Source organism: Entelurus aequoreus, linkage group LG28, assembly GCF_033978785.1.
Source record: "Entelurus aequoreus isolate RoL-2023_Sb linkage group LG28, RoL_Eaeq_v1.1, whole genome shotgun sequence".
Lineage (NCBI taxonomy): Eukaryota > Metazoa > Chordata > Actinopteri > Syngnathiformes > Syngnathidae > Entelurus > Entelurus aequoreus.
Window position 1 is genome coordinate 6441430 of NC_084758.1, and position 23842 is coordinate 6465271.

At 29.7% G+C, this 23842-nt stretch overlaps 1 protein-coding gene across 2 annotated transcripts in view; it reads left to right on the top strand.

The window, feature by feature from the left end:
- The window catches only part of LOC133644943 (protocadherin-12-like), a 48554-nt gene extending 25735 nt beyond the window's left edge, over positions 1 to 22819 (top strand). For both annotated transcript variants that reach the window (XM_062039706.1, XM_062039707.1), the window contains exons 3-5: positions 593 to 744; positions 18669 to 18836; positions 18902 to 22819. In XM_062039706.1, coding sequence (XP_061895690.1) covers positions 593 to 744; positions 18669 to 18836; positions 18902 to 19116 — 535 coding nt within the window. In that variant the 3' untranslated portion in view covers positions 19117 to 22819. The remainder of the gene's footprint in view (positions 1 to 592; positions 745 to 18668; positions 18837 to 18901) is intronic.
- The last annotated feature ends 1023 nt before the right edge of the window (positions 22820 to 23842 follow it).

The window sequence follows — 23842 nt, forward strand, 5'->3', positions numbered from 1 at the left end:
AATAGTGATAATAACATAATTACATTATATATACAACTAATAAATATTTAATATATAATAATGAATAAAGCATATAATAGTGGTTCACTGTAAATATACAGTATATATATATATATATATATATATATATATATATATATATATATATATATATATATATATATATATATATATATATATATATATATATATATATATATATATATATATATATATATATATATATATAGTATAATAATACTAGCATTAGCTTATAGCTAGAATTAGTTTAGAACTTATTTTCCAAGCATGCTTGTACAGGAAGTGAGTGTGGATGATGGAATTCATAGAATTAAGTAAAGAAATCATTAAAAACGTGAGTTAACGACGCCAGCCGAGGACGTCAAAATAATATCCAAGTGGTTTATGATTTTGAAGGAATTGGTTTTGAACGTGGAAAAATGGACAAATACATCCCCAGGAAATGTGACAGGTAAACAGGAAGTAAGTCAAACAGTCACAGGAAGTGTGTCGTCATCACATGTCCACTTGCACAAACAACACGACAAGTCTTTGATGTCCAATTGTGTGTGTGTGTGTGTGTGTTGGACAGGTATGCAGGTCAGGACAGTTGTGATTGGCAGAGCACCAAAGACAGCGGACACGGCGAGAGCGAGGCTGGGGACGTGGACTGGGAGGCAGGGAGAGACTCGCCCATCGACCCGCAACTTGAGGAGGGGCTTAACAACCTGCTCAACAACGCTGGTACACACACACACACACACACACACACACACACACACACACACACACACACACACACACACACACACACACACACACACACACACACACACACACACACACACACACACACACACACACACACACACACACACACACACACACACACACACACACACACACACGTCTTGCCTACTTTGTGTGGACCCATGTTTGGTTAGTAGGTTGTGAGGGCCCCCCTTTCCACTATAGCTAGAATGATGGAACAACAAAAGTTAGAGTTTGGATTCCTGTTATTTAAAGTCTTTACTTTGACAGGAAAGAAGTGAAATATAAAAAACATTGGTCACACAACATGCTACGAGCTAGCATGAGAGGAAATAACAAACGTTCTGATGCATAATAAATGTGCTAACATGCTATCACTGAGAGGAAATAACAAATGTTCTAATACATAAATAACAGATGAGCTAGTGTACTAAAGTGAAACTATCTCAAGGAAACTTCCACAACTTATTGCTGAGTGTTTGTGGGTCAGTGTGAAGTGTGTGCGTGTGTCTTTGTGTGTCAGTGTGTGTGTGTATCTTCCTGCTTTTGTAGCCGTCTGAGTCTTGACGCCCGAGGAGGAAATAGCATTGCCAACATCCCCTATGATTCTGTTTGTGTGCGTGTGTGTGTGTGTGTGTGTGTGTGTGTGTGTGTGTGTGTGTGTGTGTGTGTGTGTGTGTGTGTGTCTGTCTGTCTGTCTGTCTGTCTGTGTGTATGTGACTCACTTTCACCTGCAGGCTGTGTCAGGACTGTAACTTACACCTGAGACACAGGTGTAAGTACACTTGTGTTTGATTTCACTGCCAACATTCCACTCTTTTCTCTTCTTGTGGGGGGAATATTTACTGTAGTTACATACACATTTAGTTACATACACATTTAGTTACATACACATTTAGTTACATACATATTTAGTTACATGAATATTTAGTTACATACCATTTAGTTACATACCATTTAGTTACATACACATTTAGTTCCATACATATTTAGTTACATGAATATTTAGTTACATACACATTTAGTTTCATACCATTTAGTTACATACCATTTAGTTACATGAATATTTAGTTACATACACATTTAGTTACATACATATTTAGTTATATATACATTTCGTTACATACATATTTATTTACATACACATTTAGTTACATACACATTTAGTTAGATAAATATTTAGTTACATACACATTTAGTTACATACACATTTAGTTAGATAAATATTTAGTTACATACACATTTAGTTACATACACATTTAGTTACATACATATTTAGTTACATATACATTTAGTTACATACACATTTAGTTACATGCATATTTAGTTACATACACATTCAGTTACATATACATTTAGTTACATACACATTTAGTTACATACAGGTTTAGATACATACAGTACATATTTAGTTACATACACATTTAGTTACATACTAATTTATTTACATACACATTTAGTTACATACATATTTAGTTACATATACATTTAGTTACATACACATTTAGTTACATACACATTTAGTTACATAAATATTTAGTTACATGCATATTTAGTTGCATACACATTCAGTTACATATACATTTAGTTACATACGCATTTAATTACATACATGTTTAGATACATACATATTTAGTTACATACACATTTAGTTACATACAAATTTAGTTACATACATATTTATTTACATACATGTTTAGATACATACATATTTAGTTACATACACATTTAGTTACATACACATTTAGTTACATACATATTTAGTTACATACATAATTAGTTACATTGATATTTAGTTACATACACATTTAGTTACATACATATTTAGTTATATACACATTCAGTTACATACACATTTAGTTACATACACATTTAGTTACATACACACTCAGTTACATACACATTTAGTTACATACACATTTAGTTACATAAATATTTAGTTACATACACATTTAGTTACATACATATGTAGTTACATATACATTTAGTTACATAAATATTTCGTTACATACACATTTAGTTACATAAAAATGTAGTTACTTACACATTTAGTTACATACATGTTTAGATACATACACATTTAGTTACATTCACATTCAGTTACATATACATTTAGTTACATACACATTTAGTCACATACATATTTAGTTACATACACATTTAGTTACATACATATTTAGTTACATACACATTTAGTTACATACACATTTAGTTACATATACATTTAGTTACATACACATTCAGTTGCATATACATTTAGTTACATACACATTTAGTCACATACATATTTAGTTACATACATATTTAGTTACATACACATTTAGTTACATACACATTTAGTTACATACATGTTTAGATACATACACATTTAGTTGTATATACATTTAGTTACATACACATTCAGTTACATATACATTTAGTTACATACACATTTAGTCACATACATATTTAGTCACATACACATTTAGTTACATACATATTTAGTTACATACACATTTTGTTACATACACATTTAGTTACATACACAATTAGTTACATAACATATTTAGTTACATACACATTTACTTACATACACATTTAGTTACATACACATTTAGTTACATACACATTTAGTTACAGAAATATTTAGTTACATACACATTTAGTTACATACACACTCAGTTACATACACATTTAGTTACATACACGTTTAGTTACATACACACTCAGTTACATACACATTTACTTACATACACATTTAGTTACACAAATATTTAGTTACATACACATTTAGTTACATACACACTCAGTTACATACACATTTAGTTACATACACATTTAGTTTCATACATATTTAGTTACATACACATTTAGTTACATACACATTTAGTTACATACACAATTAGTTACATAACATATTTAGTTACATACACATTTACTTACATACACATTTACTTACATACACATTTAGTTACACAAATATTTAGTTACATACACATTTAGTTACATACACACTCAGTTACATACACATTTAGTTACATACACATTTAGTTACATACACATTTGTATCATTATGAATTTGATTATAATTATGAATATAAATATGAATATAATTATGAATATATTTATGAATATACATATGAATATAATTATGAATATACATATGAATATAATTATGAATATAATTATGAATATAATTATACATATAATCATGTATGTGAATATAATGAATATAATTACGAATATAATTATGAATATAAATATGAATATACTTATGAATATTAATAGAATTATGAATGTGATTATGAATATAAATATTAATATAATTATGAATGTAATTATAAATATAATCATGAACGTAATTATAAATATAATCATTTTTGGATGGTTTATGTCCACAACTTCTACCATCCAGGTGAGAGACGTGATTTATCATTGAGAATTAACTTTCACCAACTCAGAGGCGATGCAGCAGCTCAGTACATCAATATAGCAACATAAGATAGTTAGCTCTTTGTGACCGCTAAAAGTAGTTTGACTGCGTTAGCGCTTATAATAACAACATCGCTACTTTGGGACAAATGATGATCCAGGATCTTCTATTTTTGAGCCCGAGTATAATGAGGGTGTCAACAAGTTTAAAAAACAGATGCAGCATTAGTGAAACACTAAGCATCATGTAGCAGTATTGCTAAGTGCTAAACAAGACATACAAACATAATAAAACAATCACTTACTGTACAATGTCTGCTCTCACAGATGGGATGTTTATGTCTTCCAGTTTAGATGAAGAATTACTCATAATCCCCATGCAGGTCAAATAAAAAAATTGCCGGAAACGAGCGTCTTTTCGTTTCAGTTGGGTGTCAAAAATGACCAACTTGAAAAAAGTAGTTCCTCCACTTTAGCACTTATAATAACAATGTTCAGGGCAGGACATGTAAATGGAGTATTGTTGGTGCTTTTTGGAGGACTTTATGGGCACAATAGTGCACGCTTACTAGCTGCATGGTTAGCTGACTTTTGCTAGTGTTTGTTTACGAGTTAGAATGCGTGAAAAAAGAAAAACACACACGCATTCTTGCCTGACGTAAGGAGTGTGAATGATCGGCAACATCCCAAAAAAAAGCGCAGTTCCCCTTTAAGGTTGAAATAGGAGTCGGAGTAAAAGACAAACAAAGGGAGGAAGAGGGGGGGTTTAACTCTGTGGGCGGTGGAGCACGTAAGCCTACCTAGTGTGTGTGTGTATGTGTGTGTGTGTGTGTGTGTGTGTGTGTGTGTGTGTGTGTGTGTGTGTGTGTGTTTGTATTTCTACCCTTCTTGAGACATGAAGAAGGAAAAGTATCTTCCATATGAGGAGGTGTGAACAAGTGATGACATAAATCATGGTCCCAATAACATTGCATATAATAGACAATGTCTCATTTGCACCCCTGCTGGTGACATCTATCAAAAGTTTTTATTAAAAGTTTTTAAAAGTGCTCCCCTTCTGGTCAACATATGAAATAACAAGTGTGTGTAAGAAATTAAAATGCGCCCCCTTTGGCCAAAATTAATAACAAATAAATATGTATATAGAGACATACTGTAATAACTTGAAGTAAATAATGAAGACTAAAAAACAATTACAAACAAAAATAAAAATAACTAAAATCAGTCTTTTTCTCACAATGTGTCGACTTTTTTCTTATAAAATTGGGAACAATTTATCATATTCTTTCTGTTTCTGTAATATTGCAATATTTTCTCCTAAAATGATTACTTTAATTTTTGACTTTCATCACAATATTGCCAATTTTTTTGTTGTGAATTTTTCATGAGTAAAATTATGACTTTTGTCATTGTTTTGCCAAGTAAAATTCCAATTATTATAATAATGTTGCCAAAAAGTCAAAGTTTTTTTTTTTTTTTTTAGAAAATTGTGACTTTTGACGAGTATAATTATGACTCTTTTCATAAAATTGCAAAAATCTCTAAGCTTTTCTTGTAAAATTGTGACTGTTTTTGAGTAAAATTCCAACTTTTATCATAATATCGCACAAATGTTCAGTTTTTCTTGTCAAATTTTGACGTGCGTTGAGTAAAATGAGGACTTTTATTATAATACTGCCAACATTCTAAGTTTTTCTTGTGAAATTCCAACTCATTTTTCACAACAAGCTTTTTTATATTTGCATAGTATGTATATATTATTCATGTTGTAAATACACTTCTTTAAAAGTCCTCCCCATCTGGTCAACATATGAAATAACAAGCGTGTGTAAGAAAATCAAATGCGCCCCCTTTTGGCCAAAATTAATTTAAAAATTTTTTTGTTTATAGAGACATACTGTAATAACTTGAAGTAAGTAATGAAGAATAAAAAAACTATTACAAACAAAAAATAAAAAAATTAACTAAAAGCAGTCTTTTTCTCACAATGTGTCGACTTTTTTCTTATAAAATTGGGAACAATTTCTCATATTCTTTCTGTTTCTGTAATATTGCAATATTTTCTCCTAAAATGATTACTTTTTTTTATGTAATGTTTTTACTTTTTAATGAAAAATGGTGACATTTGTCATACAAAATTCTGACTTTTTATACATTGCCAATTTTTTTGTTGTTGTTGTAAAATAGTGACATTTTTTGAGTAAAATTATGACTTTTGTCATTGTTTTGCCAGGTCAAATTCCGATTAATACTATAATATTGCCCAAAATTTTTAAGTTTTCTTATAAAATTGTGACTTTTGTCGAGTAAAATTACGACTCTTTTCATAAAATTGCAAAAATCTTTAAGCTTTTCTTGTAAAATTGTGACTGCTTTTGAGTAAAATTCCAACTTTTATCATAATATTGCACACATGTTCAGTTTTTCTTGTACAATTTGGACTTGCGTCGAGTAAAATGAGGACTTTTATTATAATACTGCCAAAATTCTACGTTTTTCTTGTGAAATTGTGACCTTTTTCTTGTGAAATTCCAACTCATATTTCACAACAAGCTTTTTTATATTTGCATAGTATGTATATATTATTCATGTTGTAAATACACTTCTTTAAAAGTGCTCCCCATCTGGCTAACATATGAAATAACAAGTGTGTGTAAGAAATTGAAATGTGCCCCCTTTGGCCAAAATTAATAAAAAATAAATATGTTAATAGAGACATACTGTAATAACTTGAAGTAAATAATGAAGATTAAAAACCAATTACAAACAAAAAATAAAAATAATTAACTAAAATCAGTCTTTTTCTCACAATGTGTCGACTTTTTTCTTATAAATTTGGGAACAATTTCTCATATTCTTTCTGTTTCTGTAATATTGCAATATTTTCTCCTAAAATGATTACTTTTTTTAATGGACATTTTTTACTTTTTAATGAAAAATGGTGACATTTGTCATACAAAGTTTTGACTTTCATCACAATATTGCCAATTTTTTTGTTGTGAATTTTTTTCGAGTAAAATTATGACTTTTGTCATTGTTTTGCCAAGTAAAATTCCGATTATTATAATAATGTTGCCAAAAAGTCAAAGTTTTTTGGGTTTTTTTTAGAAAATTGTGACTTTTGACGAGTATAATTATGACTCTTTTCATAAAATTGCAAAAATCTCTAAGCTTTTCTTGTAAAATTGCGACTGTTTTTGAGTAAAATTCCAACTTTTATCATAATATCGCACAAATGTTCAGTTTTTCTTGTACAATTTGGACTTGCGTCGAGTAAAATGAGGACTTTTATCATAATACTGCCAAAATTCTACGTTTTTCTTGTGAAATTGTGACCTTTTTCTTGTGAAATTCCAACTCATTTTTCACAAGCTTTTTTATATTTGCATAGTATGTATATATTATTCATGTTGTAAATACACTTCTTTAAAAGTGCTCCCCATCTGGCCAACATATGAAATAACAAGTGTGTGTAATAAATTGAAATGCGCCCCCTTTGGCCAAAATTAATAAAAAATAAATATGTATATAGAGACATACTGTAATAACTTGAAGTAAATAATGAAGATTAAAAACCAATTACAAACAAAAAATAAAAATAATTAACTAAAATCAGTCTTTTTCTCACAATGTGTCGACTTTTTTCTTATAAAATTGGGAACAATTTCTCACATTCTTTCTGTTTCTGTAATATTGCAATATTTTCTCCTAAAATGATTACTTTTTTATGTAAAATTTTTACTTTTTAATGCAAAATGGTGACATTTGTCATATAAAATGCTGACTTTTATCACAATATTGCCAATTTTTTTGTTGTTCTTGTAAGATGTTGACATTTTTTTGAGTAAAATTATGACTTTGTCATTGTTTTGCCAAGTCAAATTCCGATTATTATTATAATATTGCCACAAATTTTTAAGATTTCTTATAAAATTGTGACTTATGTCGAGTAAAATTATGACTCTTCATAAAATTGCAAAAATCTTTAAGCTTTTCTTGTAAAACTGCGACTGTTATTGAGTAAAATTCCAACTTTTATCATAATATTGCACAAATGTTCAGTTTCAATTTCGACTTGCGTTGAGTAAAATGACGACTTTTATTATAATACTGCAAAAATTCTAAGTTTTTTCTTTTGAAATTCCAACAAATTTTTCACAAAAAGCTTTTTTATATTTGCATAGTATGTAAATATTATTCATGTTGTAAATACACTTCTTTATATATCTAGAAAGGCTGGTCCTAAAGAGGGAGGCATTTTTCTCAGGTCTCAAGAGGGTAACAAATACATGTGTGTGTGTGTGTGTGTGTGTGTGTGTGTGTGTGTGTGTGTGTGTGTGTGTGTGTGTGTGTGTGTGTGCGTGTGTGTGTGTGTGTGTTTGTGTGTGTGTGTGTGTGTGTGTGTGTGTGTGCACGCGCTGTAATGGCCTTCATATGCTTGTGGTTAGACGAAAGGAAGGGACTGAGCGAAATGATTCGACCTTCTGTTTCAACACCTGACAAGACTCACTCACTCGTTTTTTAATAAAAACATCATAAAATATGGCTAGTAAGAGGTGGCTAACAATGCAGCTAAAAAATTACCCTATTCCGCCCATCATGTCCTCTAAAAAACATCTCAAAAGCGCCAACAATACTCCACTTGCATGGCCTGAATATCACCCAATATTAGTGATATTGTTATCATAAGAGCTAACACAGAGGAACTACTTTTAGCAACGCCATGCTCACAGAGCGCTAACTAGCGTCTGATGCTATATTGACATATTGAGCGGCTGTTGGTGAAATTAGAGTAGATTTCTTTATTTACACCCGCAGGTAAACTAGTATGAATTCTAATTTATGATGTAAACGCTCAAGTAAGTGCAGACATTGTACAGTAAGTGATTTTTTAAATTATGTTTGTATATCTTGTTCAGCACGTAGCAATACTGCTACATGATGCTTAGTGTTTAGCACACAGCTTCTAAAACTTGGAGGTCATCCTCCTTATATTCAGCCTCAAAAATAGAAGCTTCTGCATCGTTATTCGTCCCAAAGTAGTCTTTGTTGTCTCTCATCAAGTCTGCCATGATTAGTAGTCTTTTTTTGTTGTTGAAGGGAAAGTGAGCGCAGCGATGCGTCTGTGAAATTATTACTTAAAATGATCAAAATAAGTAAATATTACATATTATAAATGTTACTACATGACATATATAATTACATCATGTATATATTACATGTTATTATGAATGTTACTAGATACTACATATATACTTACATGATGTATATATTACATGTTATTATGAATGTTACTACATGACATACAGTATATACTTACATCATGTATATATTACATGTTATTATGAATGTTACTACATGACATATATACTTACATCATGTATATATTACATGTTATTATGAATGCTACTAGATACTACATATATACTTACATGATGTATATATTACATGTTATTATGAATGTTACTACATGACATACAGTATATACTTACATGATGTATATATTAAATGTTATTATGAATGTTACTAGATACTACATATATACTTACATCATGTATATATTACATGGTATTATGAATGTTACTACATGACATATATACTTACATCATGCATATATTACATGGTATTATGAATGTTACTACATGACATATATACTTACATCATGTATATATTACATGTTATTATGAATGTTACTAGATACTACATATATACTTACATGATGTATATATTACATGTTATTATGAATGTTACTAGATACTACATATATACTTACATCATGTATATATTACATGTTATTATGAATGTTACTACATGACATACATTATATACTCACATCATGTATATATTACATGTTATTATGAATGTTACTACATGACATATATACTTACATCATGTATATATTACATGTTATTATGAATGTTACTAGATTCTACATATATACTTACATGATGTATATATTACATGTTATTATGAATGTTACTACATGACATATATACTTACATGATGTATATATTACATGTTATTATGAATGTTACTACATGACATATATACTTACATCATGTATATATTACATGTTATTATGAATGTTACTACATGACATACATTATATACTCACATCATGTATATATTACATGTTATTATGAATGTTACTACATGAAATACATACTTACATCATGTATATATTACATGTTATTATGAATGTTACTAGATACTACATATATACTTACATGATGTATACATTACATGTTATTATGAATGTTACTACATGACATATATACTTCCATCATGTATATATTACATGTTATAATGAATGTTAATACATGAAATACATTATATACTTACATCATGCATATATTACATGTTATTATGAATGTTACTACATGACATACAGTATATACTTACATGATGTATATATTACATGTTATTATGAATGTTACTACATGACATATATACTTACATGATGTATACATTACATGTTATTATGAATGTTACTACATGACATACAGTATATACTTACATGATGTATATATTACATGGTATTATGAATGTTACTACATGACATATATACTTACATGATGTATATATTACATGGTATTATGAATGTTACTACATGACATATATACTTACATGATGTATATATTACATGTTATTATGAATGTTACTACATGACATATATACTTCCATCATGTATATATTACATGTTATTATGAATGTTACTAGATACTAGATATATACTTACATGATGTATATATTACATGTTATTATGAATGTTACTACATGACATATATACTTCCATCATGTATATATTACATGTTATTATGAATGTTACTACATGACATACATTATATACTTACATCATGTATATATTACATGTTATTATGAATGTTACTACATGACATACAGTATATACTTACATCATGTATATATTACATGGTATTATGAATGTTACTACATGACATATATACTTACATCATGTATATATTACATGTTATTTCAAATGTTACTACATGACATATATACTTACATCATGTATATATTACATGTTATTATGAATGTTACTACATGACATATATACTTACATCATGTATATATTACATGTTATTATGAATGTTACTACATGACATATACACTTGCATCATGTATATATTACATGTTATTTCGAATGTTACTACATGACATATATACTTACATCATGTATATATGACATGTTATTATGAATGTTACTACATGACATATATACTTACATGATGTATATATTACATGTTATTATGAATGTTACTACATGACATATATACTTACATCATGTATATATTACATGTTATTATGAATGTTACTAGATACTACATATATACTTACATCATGTATATATTACATGTTATTATGAATGTTATTACATGACATATATACTTACATCGTGTATATATTACATGTTATTATGAATGTTACTACATGACATATATACTTACATCATGTATATATTACATGTTATAATGAATGTTACTCTATATGTATATATACTTACATCATGTATATATCATCACCATGTATATATTACATGTTATTATGAGTGTTACTACATGACATATATACTTACATCATGTATATATTACATGTTATTATGAATGTTACTACATTACATATATACTTACATCATGTATATATTAAATGTTATTATGAATGTTACTAGATACTACATATATACTTACATCATGTATATATTACATGTTATTATAAATGTTACTACATGGCATATACACTTACATCATGTATATATTACATGTTATTATGAATGTTACTACATGACATATATACTTACATCATGTACTGTATATATTACATGTTATTATGAATGTCACTACATGACATATATACTTACATCATGTATATATTAAATGTTATTATGAATGTTACTAGATACTACATATATACTTACATCATGTATATATTACATGTTATTATGAATGTTACTCTATATGTATATATACTTAAATCATGTATATATCATCACCATGTATATATTACATGTTATTATGAATGTTACTACATGACATATATACTTACATCATGTATATATTACATGTTATTATGAATGTTACTACATTACATATATACTTACATCATGTATATATTAAATGTTATTATGAATGTTACTAGATACTACATATATACTTACATCATGTATATATTACATGTTATTATAAATGTTACTACATGGCATATACACTTACATCATGTATATATTACATGTTATTATGAATGTTACTACATGACATATATACTCACATCATGTACTGTATATATTACATGTTATTATGAATGTCACTACATGACATATATACTTACATCATGTATATATTACATGTTATTATGAATGTTACTAGATACTACATATATACTTACATCATGTATATATTACATGTTATTATGAATGTTACTACATGACATATATACTTACATCATGTATATATTACATGTTATTATGAATGTTACTACATGACATATATACTTACATCATGAATATATTACAAGTTATTATGAATGTTACTAGATACTACATATATACTTACATCATGTATATATTACATGTTATTATGAATGTTACTACATGACATACAGTATATACTTACATCATGTATATATTACATGTTATTATGAATGTTACTACATGACATATATACTTACATTATGTATATATTACATGTTATTATGAATGCTACTAGATACTACATATATACTTACATGATGTATATATTACATGTTATTATGAATGTTACTACATGACATACAGTATATACTTACATGATGTATATATTAAATGTTATTATGAATGTTACTAGATACTACATATATACTTACATCATGTATATATTACATGGTATTATGAATGTTACTACATGACATATATACTTACATCATGCATATATTACATGGTATTATGAATGTTACTACATGACATATATACTTACATCATGTATATATTACATGTTATTATGAATGTTACTAGATACTACATATATACTTACATGATGTATATATTACATGTTATTATGAATGTTACTAGATACTACATATATACTTACATCATGTATATATTACATGTTATTATGAATGTTACTACATGACATACATTATATACTCACATCATGTATATATTACATGTTATTATGAATGTTACTACATGACATATATACTTACATCATGTATATATTACATGTTATTATGAATGTTACTAGATACTACATATATACTTACATGATGTATATATTACATGTTATTATGAATGTTACTACATGACATATATACTTACATGATGTATATATTACATGTTATTATGAATGTTACTAGATACTACATATATACTTACATCATGTATATATTACATGTTATTATGAATGTTACTACATGACATACATTATATACTCACATCATGTATATATTACATGTTATTATGAATGTTACTACATGAAATACATACTTACATCATGTATATATTACATGTTATTATGAATGTTACTAGATACTACATATATACTTACATGATGTATATATTACATGTTATTATGAATGTTACTACATGACATATATACTTCCATCATGTATATATTACATGTTATAATGAATGTTACTACATGAAATACATTATATACTTACATCATGTATATATTACATGTTATTATGAATGTTACTACATGACATACTGTATATACTTACATGATGTATATATTACATGTTATTATGAATGTTACTACATGACATATATACTTACATGATGTATATATTACATGTTATTATGAATGTTACTACATGACATACAGTATATACTTACATGATGTATATATTACATGGTATTATGAATGTTACTACATGACATATATACTTACATGATGTATATATTACATGTTATTATGAATGTTACTACATGACATATATACTTCCATCATGTATATATTACATGTTATTATGAATGTTACTAGATACTACATATATACTTACATGATGTATATATTACATGTTTTTATGAATGTTACTACATGACATATATACTTCCATCATGTATATATTACATGTTATTATGAATGTTACTACATGACATACATAATATACTTACATCATGTATATATTACATGTTATTATGAATGTTACTACATGACATACAGTATATACTTACATCATGTATATATTACATGGTATTATGAATGTTACTACATGACATATATACTTACATCATGTATATATTACATGTTATTTCAAATGTTACTACATGACATATATACTTACATCATGTATATATTACATGTTATTATGAATGTTACTACATGACATATATACTTACATCATGTATATATTACATGTTATTATGAATGTTACTACATGACATATACACTTGCATCATGTATATATTACATGTTATTTCGAATGTTACTACATGACATATATACTTACATCATGTATATATGACATGTTATTATGAATGTTACTACATGACATATATACTTACATCATGTATATATTACATGTTATTATGAATGTTACTACATGACATATATACTTACATCATGTATATATTACATGTTATTATGAATGTTACTAGATACTACATATATACTTACATCATGTATATATTACATGTTATTATGAATGTTATTACATGACATATATACTTACATCGTGTATATATTACATGTTATTATGAATGTTACTACATGACATATATACTTACATCATGTATATATTACATGTTATTATGAATGTTACTCTATATGTATATATACTTACATCATGTTTATATCATCACCATGTATATATTACATGTTATTATGAGTGTTACTACATGACATATATACTTACATCATGTATATATTACATGTTATTATGAATGTTACTACATTACATATATACTTACATCATGTATATATTAAATGTTATTATGAATGTTACTAGATACTACATATATACTTACATCATGTATATATTACATGTTATTATAAATGTTACTACATGGCATATACACTTACATCATGTATATATTACATGTTATTATGAATGTTACTACATGACATATATACTTACATCATGTACTGTATATATTACATGTTATTATGAATGTCACTACATGACATATATACTTACATCATGTATATATTAAATGTTATTATGAATGTTACTAGATACTACATATATACTTACATCATGTATATATTACATGTTATTATGAATGTTACTCTATATGTATATATACTTACATCATGTATATATCATCACCATGTATATATTACATGTTATTATGAATGTTACTACATGACATATATACTTACATCATGTATATATTACATGTTATTATGAATGTTACTACATTACATATATACTTACATCATGTATATATTAAATGTTATTATGAATGTTACTAGATACTACATATATACTTACATCATGTATATATTACATGTTATTATAAATGTTACTACATGGCATATACACTTACATTATGTATATATTACATGTTATTATGAATGTTACTACATGACATATATACTTACATCATGTACTGTATATATTACATGTTATTATGAATGTCACTACATGACATATATATTTACATCATGTATATATTACATGTTATTATGAATGTTACTAGATACTACATATATACTTACATCATGTATATATTACATGTTATTATGAATGTTACTACATGACATATATACTTACATCATGTATATATTACATGTTATTATGAATGTTACTACATGACATATATACTTACATCATGAATATATTACATGTTATTATGAATGTTACTAGATACTACATATATACTTACATCATGTATATATTACATGTTATTATGAGTGTTACTACATGACATATATACTTACATCATGTATATATTACATGTTATTATGAGTGTTACTACATGACATATATACTTACATCATGTATATATTACATGTTATTATGAATGTTACTACATGACATATATACTTACATCATGTATATATTACATGTTATTATGAATGTTACTACATGACATATATACTTACATCATGTATATATTACATGTTATTATGAGTGTTACTACATGACATATATACTTACATCATGTATATATTACATGTTATTATGAGTGTTACTACATGACATATATACTTACATCATGTATATATTACATGTTATTATGAATGTTACTACATGACATACAGTATATACTTACATCATGAATATATTACATGTTATTATGAATGTTACTAGATACTACATATATACTTACATCATGTATATATTACATGTTATTATGAGTGTTACTACATGACATATATACTTACATCATGTATATATTACATGTTATTATGAGTGTTACTACATGACATATATACTTACATCATGTATATATTACATGTTATTATGAATGTTACTACGTGACATATATACTTACATCATGTATATATTACATGTTATTATGAATGTTACTACATGACATATATACTTACATCATGTATATATTACATGTTATTATGAGTGTTACTACATGACATATATACTTACATCATGTATATATTACATGTTATTATGAATGTTACTACATGACATATATACTTACATCATGAATATATTACATGTTATTATGAATGTTACTAGATACTACATATATACTTACATCATGTATATATTACATGTTATTATGAATGTTACTACATGACATATATACTTACATCATGTATATATTACATGTTATTATGAATGTTACTTCATGACATATATACTTACATCACGTATATATTACATGTTATTATGAATGTTACTACATGACATATATACTTACATCATGTATATATTACATGTTATTATGAATGTTACTACATGACATATATACTTACATCATGTATATATTACATGTTATTATGAATGTTACTACATTACATATATACTTACATCATGTATATATTAAATGTTATTATGAATGTTACTAGATACTACATATATACTTACATCATGTATATATTACATGTTATTATGAATGTTACTACATGACATTTATACTTACATCATGTACTGTATATATTACATGTTATTATGAATGTCACTACATGACATATATACTTACATCATGTATATATTACATGTTATTATGAATGTTACTACATGACATATATACTTACATCATGTATATATTACATGTTATTATGAATGTTACTACATGACATATATACTTACATCATGTATATATCACATGTAATTATGAATGTTACTACATGACATATATACTTACATCATGTATATATTACATGTTATTATGAATGTTACTAGATACTACATATATGCTTACATCATGTATATATTACATGTTATTATGAATGTTACTACATGACATATATACTTACATCATGTATATATTACATGTTATTATGAATGTTACTACATGACATATATACTTACATCATGTATATATTACATGTTATTATGAATGTTACTACATGACATATATACTTACATCATGTATATATTACATGTTATTATGATTGTTACTAGATACTACATATATACTTACATCATGTATATATTACATGTTATTATGAATGTTACTACATGACATATATACTTACATCATGTATATATTACATGTTGTTATGAATGTTACTACATGACATATATACTTACATCATGTATATATCACATGTAATAATGAATGTTACTACATGACATATATACTTAAATCATGTATATATTACATGTTATTATGAATGTTACTAGATACTACATATATACTTACATCATGTATATATTACATGTTATTATGAATGTTACTACATGACATATATACTTACATCATGTATATATTACATGTTATTATGAATGTTACTAGATACTACATATATACTTACATCATGTATATATTACATGTTATTATGAATGTTACTACATGACCTATATACTTACATCATGTATATATCACATGTAATTATGAATGTTACTACATGACATATATACTTAAATCATGTATATATTACATGTTATTATGAATGTTACTAGATACTACATATATACTTACATGATGTATATATTACATGTTATTATGAATGTTACTACATGACATATATACTTACATCATGTATATATTACATGTTATTATGAATGTTTCTAGATACTACATATATACTTACATCATGTATATATTACATGTTATTATGAATGTTACTACATGACATATATACTTACATCATGTATATATTACATGTTATTATGAATGTTACTAGATACTACATATATACTTACATCATGTATACAATAAATGTTATTATGAGTGTTACTACATTACATGTATATTTATACTTATACTACTTATACTTAATGCAGTCCCCCTTTAAAAGTAGAGTTCAATAAAGAGAAAACGTCTCAACGTTAGAAAGTCATTAGTTTGTGGTGGTTACCATGGTTACGACACCAGGAACATGAAAAAACCAAAATAATTTCTTCTTCTCTTCCATCAGAGGACGTCTTCTCAGAGGTCAACGACCCGGCGTGGATGGCCCGCCTCTCGGTGACGCTGTCCGGAGATTACCATGACAACGTCTTCGTCCCCAACGCGCCGCCGTCCTCCGACTGCGAGCTCCTCCCCCGCGCCGGCTTGGACTCATCGTCCTCCTTCTCCACCTTTGGTAAAAAAAAACTCTTAAAAATCGGTCCACGACAAAGTCTCTTTCTCACCTTTACCTGCCCTCAGGTAAAAGTCCGGAGAAGGACGGCCCACTGGGCGGAGCCTTGTTGTCGGAGGTGAGCACCCTCTTCGAGATGCTGATGACGCAGAAGGCCGACGCCCACCCCGGCCCCCGAGCCGACGTCCTCTACCGACTGTCCTCGGCGTGCCGGCGCTCGCTGGACTCGGACGGCAACAGCGGACCAATCAGGGGCCTGGCCCCGCCCCCTGCACGCTTTTAACACTGGAAACAAGGAGAGAGAGAGGAGTCATGTGATCAGAAAGCATACTTGTCAATTTAAACCAGGGGTGTCCAAAATGTGGCCCGGGGGCCTTTTACAGCCCCTAACTAATGTTTTAACATCCATCCATCCATCCATCTTCTTCCGCTTATCCGAGGTCGGGTCGCGGGGGCAGCAGCCTAAGCAGGGACGCCCAGACTTCCCTCTCCCCAGCCACTTCGTCCAGCTCTTCCCGGCGGATCCCGAGGCGTTCCCAGGCCAGCCGGTAGACATAGTCTTCCCAACGAGTCCTGGGTCTTCCCCGTGGCCTTCTACCGGTTGGACGTGCCCTAAACACCTCCCTGGGGAGGCGTTCGGGTGGCATCCTGAGCAGATGCCCGAACCACCTCACCTGGCTCCTCTCCATGTGGAGGAGCAGCGGCTTTACTTTGAGCTCCTCCCGGATGGCAGAGCTTCTCACCCTATCTCTAAGGGAGAGCCCCGCCACCCGGCGGAGGAAACTCATTTGGGCCGCTTGTACCCGTGATCTTGTACTTTCGGTCATAACCCAAAGCTCATGACCATAGGTGAGGATGGGAACGTAGATCGGCCGGTAAATTGAGAGCTTTGCCTTCCGGCTCAGCTCCTTCTTCACCACAACGGATCGATACAGCGTCCGCATTACTGAAGACGCCGCACCGATCCGCCTGTCCATCTCACGATCCACTCTTCCCTCACTCGTGAACAAGACTCCGAGGTACTTGAACTCCTCCACTTGGGGCAGGGTCTCCTCCCCAACCCGGAGATGGCACTCCACCCTTTTCTGGGCAAGAACCATAGACTCGGACTTGGAGGTGCTGATTCTCATCCCAGTCGCTTCACACTCGACTGCGAACCGATCCAGTGAGAGCTGAAGATCCTGGCCAGATGAAGCCATCAGGACCACATCATCTGCAAAAAGCAGAGACCTAATCCTGCAGCTACCAAACCAGATCCCCTCAACGCCTTGACTGCGCCTAGACATTCTGTCCATAAAAGTTATGAACAGAATCGGTGACAAAGGGCAGCCTTGGCGGAGTCCAACCCTCACTGGAAACGGGTCCGACTTACTGCCGGCAATGCGGACCAAGCTCTGACACTGATCATACAGGGAGCGGACCGCCACAATCAGACAGTCCGATACCCCATACTCTCTAAACACTCCCCACAGGACTTCCCAAGGGACACGGTCGAATGCCTTCTCCAAGTCCACAAAGCACATGTAGACCGGTTGGGCAAACTCCCATGCACCCTCAAGGACCCTGCCGAGAGTATAGAGCTGGTCCACAGTTCCACGACCAGGACGAAAACCACACTGTTCCTCCTGAATCCGAGGTTTGACTATTCGGCGTAGCCTCCTCTCCAGTACACCAGAATAGACCTTACCGGGACAGCTGAGAAGAGTGATCCCACGATAGTTAGAACACACCCTCCGGTTCCCCTTCTTAAAGAGAGGAACCACCACCCCGGTCTGCCAATCCAGAGGTACCGCCCCCCATGTCCATGCGATGTTGCAGAGTCTTGTCAACCAAGACAGCCCCACAGCATCCAGAGCCTTAAGGAACTCCGGGCGGTTCTCATCCACCCCCGGGACCTTGCCACCGAGGAGCTTTTTAACTACCTCAGCAACCTCAGCCCCAGAAATAGGAGAGCCCACCACAGATTCCCCAGGCACTGCTTCCTCATAGGAAGACGTGCTGGTAGGATTGAGGAGGTCTTCGAAGTATTCCCTCCACCGATCCACAACATCCGCAGTCGAGGTCAGCAGAACACCATCCCCACCAAACACGGTGCTAGGTTTTTTAAGCTAATTTAGCAGGGTCCAAAATGTTGTTACTTGACGAATGTTACCTATTAGCATGCTAACATTAGTAGGCTAGCTTTTTTAAGCTAATTTAGCACCGTCCAAAATTTTGTTACTTGATGAATGCTACCTATTAGCATGCTAACAATAGTAGGCCAGCTTTTTTTAAGCTAATTTAGCAGGGTCCAAAATGTTGTTACTCGATGAATGCTACCTATTAGCATGCTAATAATAGTAGGCTAGCTTTTTCAAGCTAATTTAGCAACGTCCAAAATTGTGTTACGTGACGAATGCTATCTATTAGCATGCTAACATTAGTAGGCTAGCTTTTTTAAGCTAATTTAGCAGGGTCCAAAATTGTGTTACTTGATGAATGCTACCTATTACCTTGCTAACATTAGTAGGCTAGCTTTTCTAAGCTAATTTAGCAGGGTCCAAAATGTTACTTGACGAATGCTACCTATTAGCATTCTAACATTAGTAGGCTAGTTTTTTCAAGCTAATTTAGCAACGTTCAAAATTGTGTTACGTGACGAATGCTATCTATTAGCATGCTAAAATTAGTAGGCTAGCTTTTTTAAGCTAATTTAGAAACGTCCAAAATTTTGTTACGTGACGAATGCTACCAATTACCTTGCTAACATTAGTAGGCTAGCTTTTTTAAAGCTAATTTAGCAACGTCCCAAATTTTGTTACGTGACGAATGCTACCTATTGCCTTGCTAACATTAGTAGGCTAGCTTTTTCAAGCTAATTTAGCAATGTCCAACATTTTGTTACGTGACGAATGCTACCTATTACCTTGCTAATATTAGTAAGCTAGGTTTTTAAACTAATTTAGCAGGGTCCAAAATGTTGTTACTTGACGAATGCTACCAATTAGCATGCTAACAATAGTAGACATGCTTTTTAAATAATTTTGCTCATATTTGTTATTTGACGCTGTCTGGCCAGGGTGCTAACCGTTAGCATTTCAGTTCGACTTTGGCTCCTTAGCATTCACAGGGAATTTCTACCCATATTGCATTTTCTTGTCCTTTGGAAAAAATATATACGTTGTCCTGGTTTTGAAGGTGAAAACCAAAACGGCCCCCCGCATCATTTTGATTTGTCAATCTGTGGCCCTCGGTGGAAAAAGCTTGGGCACCCCTGATTTAAACTTGTGTTACATTGTGATCTTGCAGGGAGGAGGTAGAACACAACTGAGTTTGCAGTTGTCAGTGTCAACAAAACTAATACCGGGGTGCCTCGGTCTACACCTTAGTCCTCTAAAGTCCTGAATATGTCCCCCAAAGACAAAAACATTGAAAATGAATCCATTGCAGACAATATGACAAAACACATTTTATAGGGAATAGTTACAATACATTTTTTCTCACCATCTTTATTACCTTTAGTGCTAACACTTGCAACTTTTTTTGGCCCCATGGTGGAATATTTTGCAGTGGTAGTGAATAAAAACCAGTACTCGTGCACAGATTCTTTGTGAGGACAGGAGGAACCGGGGGCGCCCCGGTAGTGGTCAACGTAGTGGTCAACATAGTGGTTAACGTAGCCTGCAGCTGCCGAGTGGCAGGAAGTGATTAATGGGGACGTTTGTTGGAAACAATGAAGAGGAAACAGGAAGTAGTTTCATAAAAGAATGTTTCTGTGTGGCAGCTAATGACCACAAGACTCTTTTGATGTTTTTTACTTCTGGATCCAACATGAAAGTTAAAAGGGAGAGGGGGGGGGGGGTCTCAGACCTGCTGAGAACACATGTGGACCACGTTTAAGGTTCAATTAGTGGACCTTCTTGTCGAAACAAAAAGAACAGCACTTTGTACATATTTTTGTGAAGTAATCTACTCTTTTTTTCTTACTTTTTATCTAATAAAAAAATCTTTATACCAATTAAATGTGTATGTTGACACACACACACACACACACACACACACATATATATATATATATATATATATATATATATATATATATATATATATATATATATATATATATGCATATATATATATATATATATATATATATATATATATATATATATGCATATATATATATATATATATATATATATATATATATATATATATATATATATATATATATATATATATATATATATATACATGTATGTGTATATATATATATATATACATGTATGTGTATATATATGTGTATATATATATATGCATATATATATATATATATATGCATATATATATATATATGCATATATATATATATGCATATATATATATATATATATATATATATATATATATATATATATATATATATATACATATATATATAAATAGATACAGTATATGTGTATGTGTATATGTATATATATATATATATATATATATATATATATATATATATATGTATGTGTATATATATATATATATGTGTATATATATATATATATATGCATATATATATATATATATATATATATATATATATATATATATATATATATATATATATATATATATATATATATATGCATATATATATATAAGAGGGGAATATATTTGAACTACAATTCACCAACTCAAGTATTTCATATATATATATATATATATATATATATATATATATATGAAATACTTGACTTTCAGTGAATTCTAGCTATATATATATATATATATATATATATATATATATATATATATATATATATATATATATATATATATATATATATATATTTATTTTATTATACATATAAATAAAAGAAATACTTGAATTTCAGTGTTCTGGAGGCTATCCAGTAGATGGCAGTATTGTCCTGTTTAAGAGTGTCACAACATTGCTGTTTACGCAGACAAACTGCTTTACGGTAGACTAAACGTGACTGCTGTTGTTGTGTGTTGTTACCGCACTGGGAGGACGT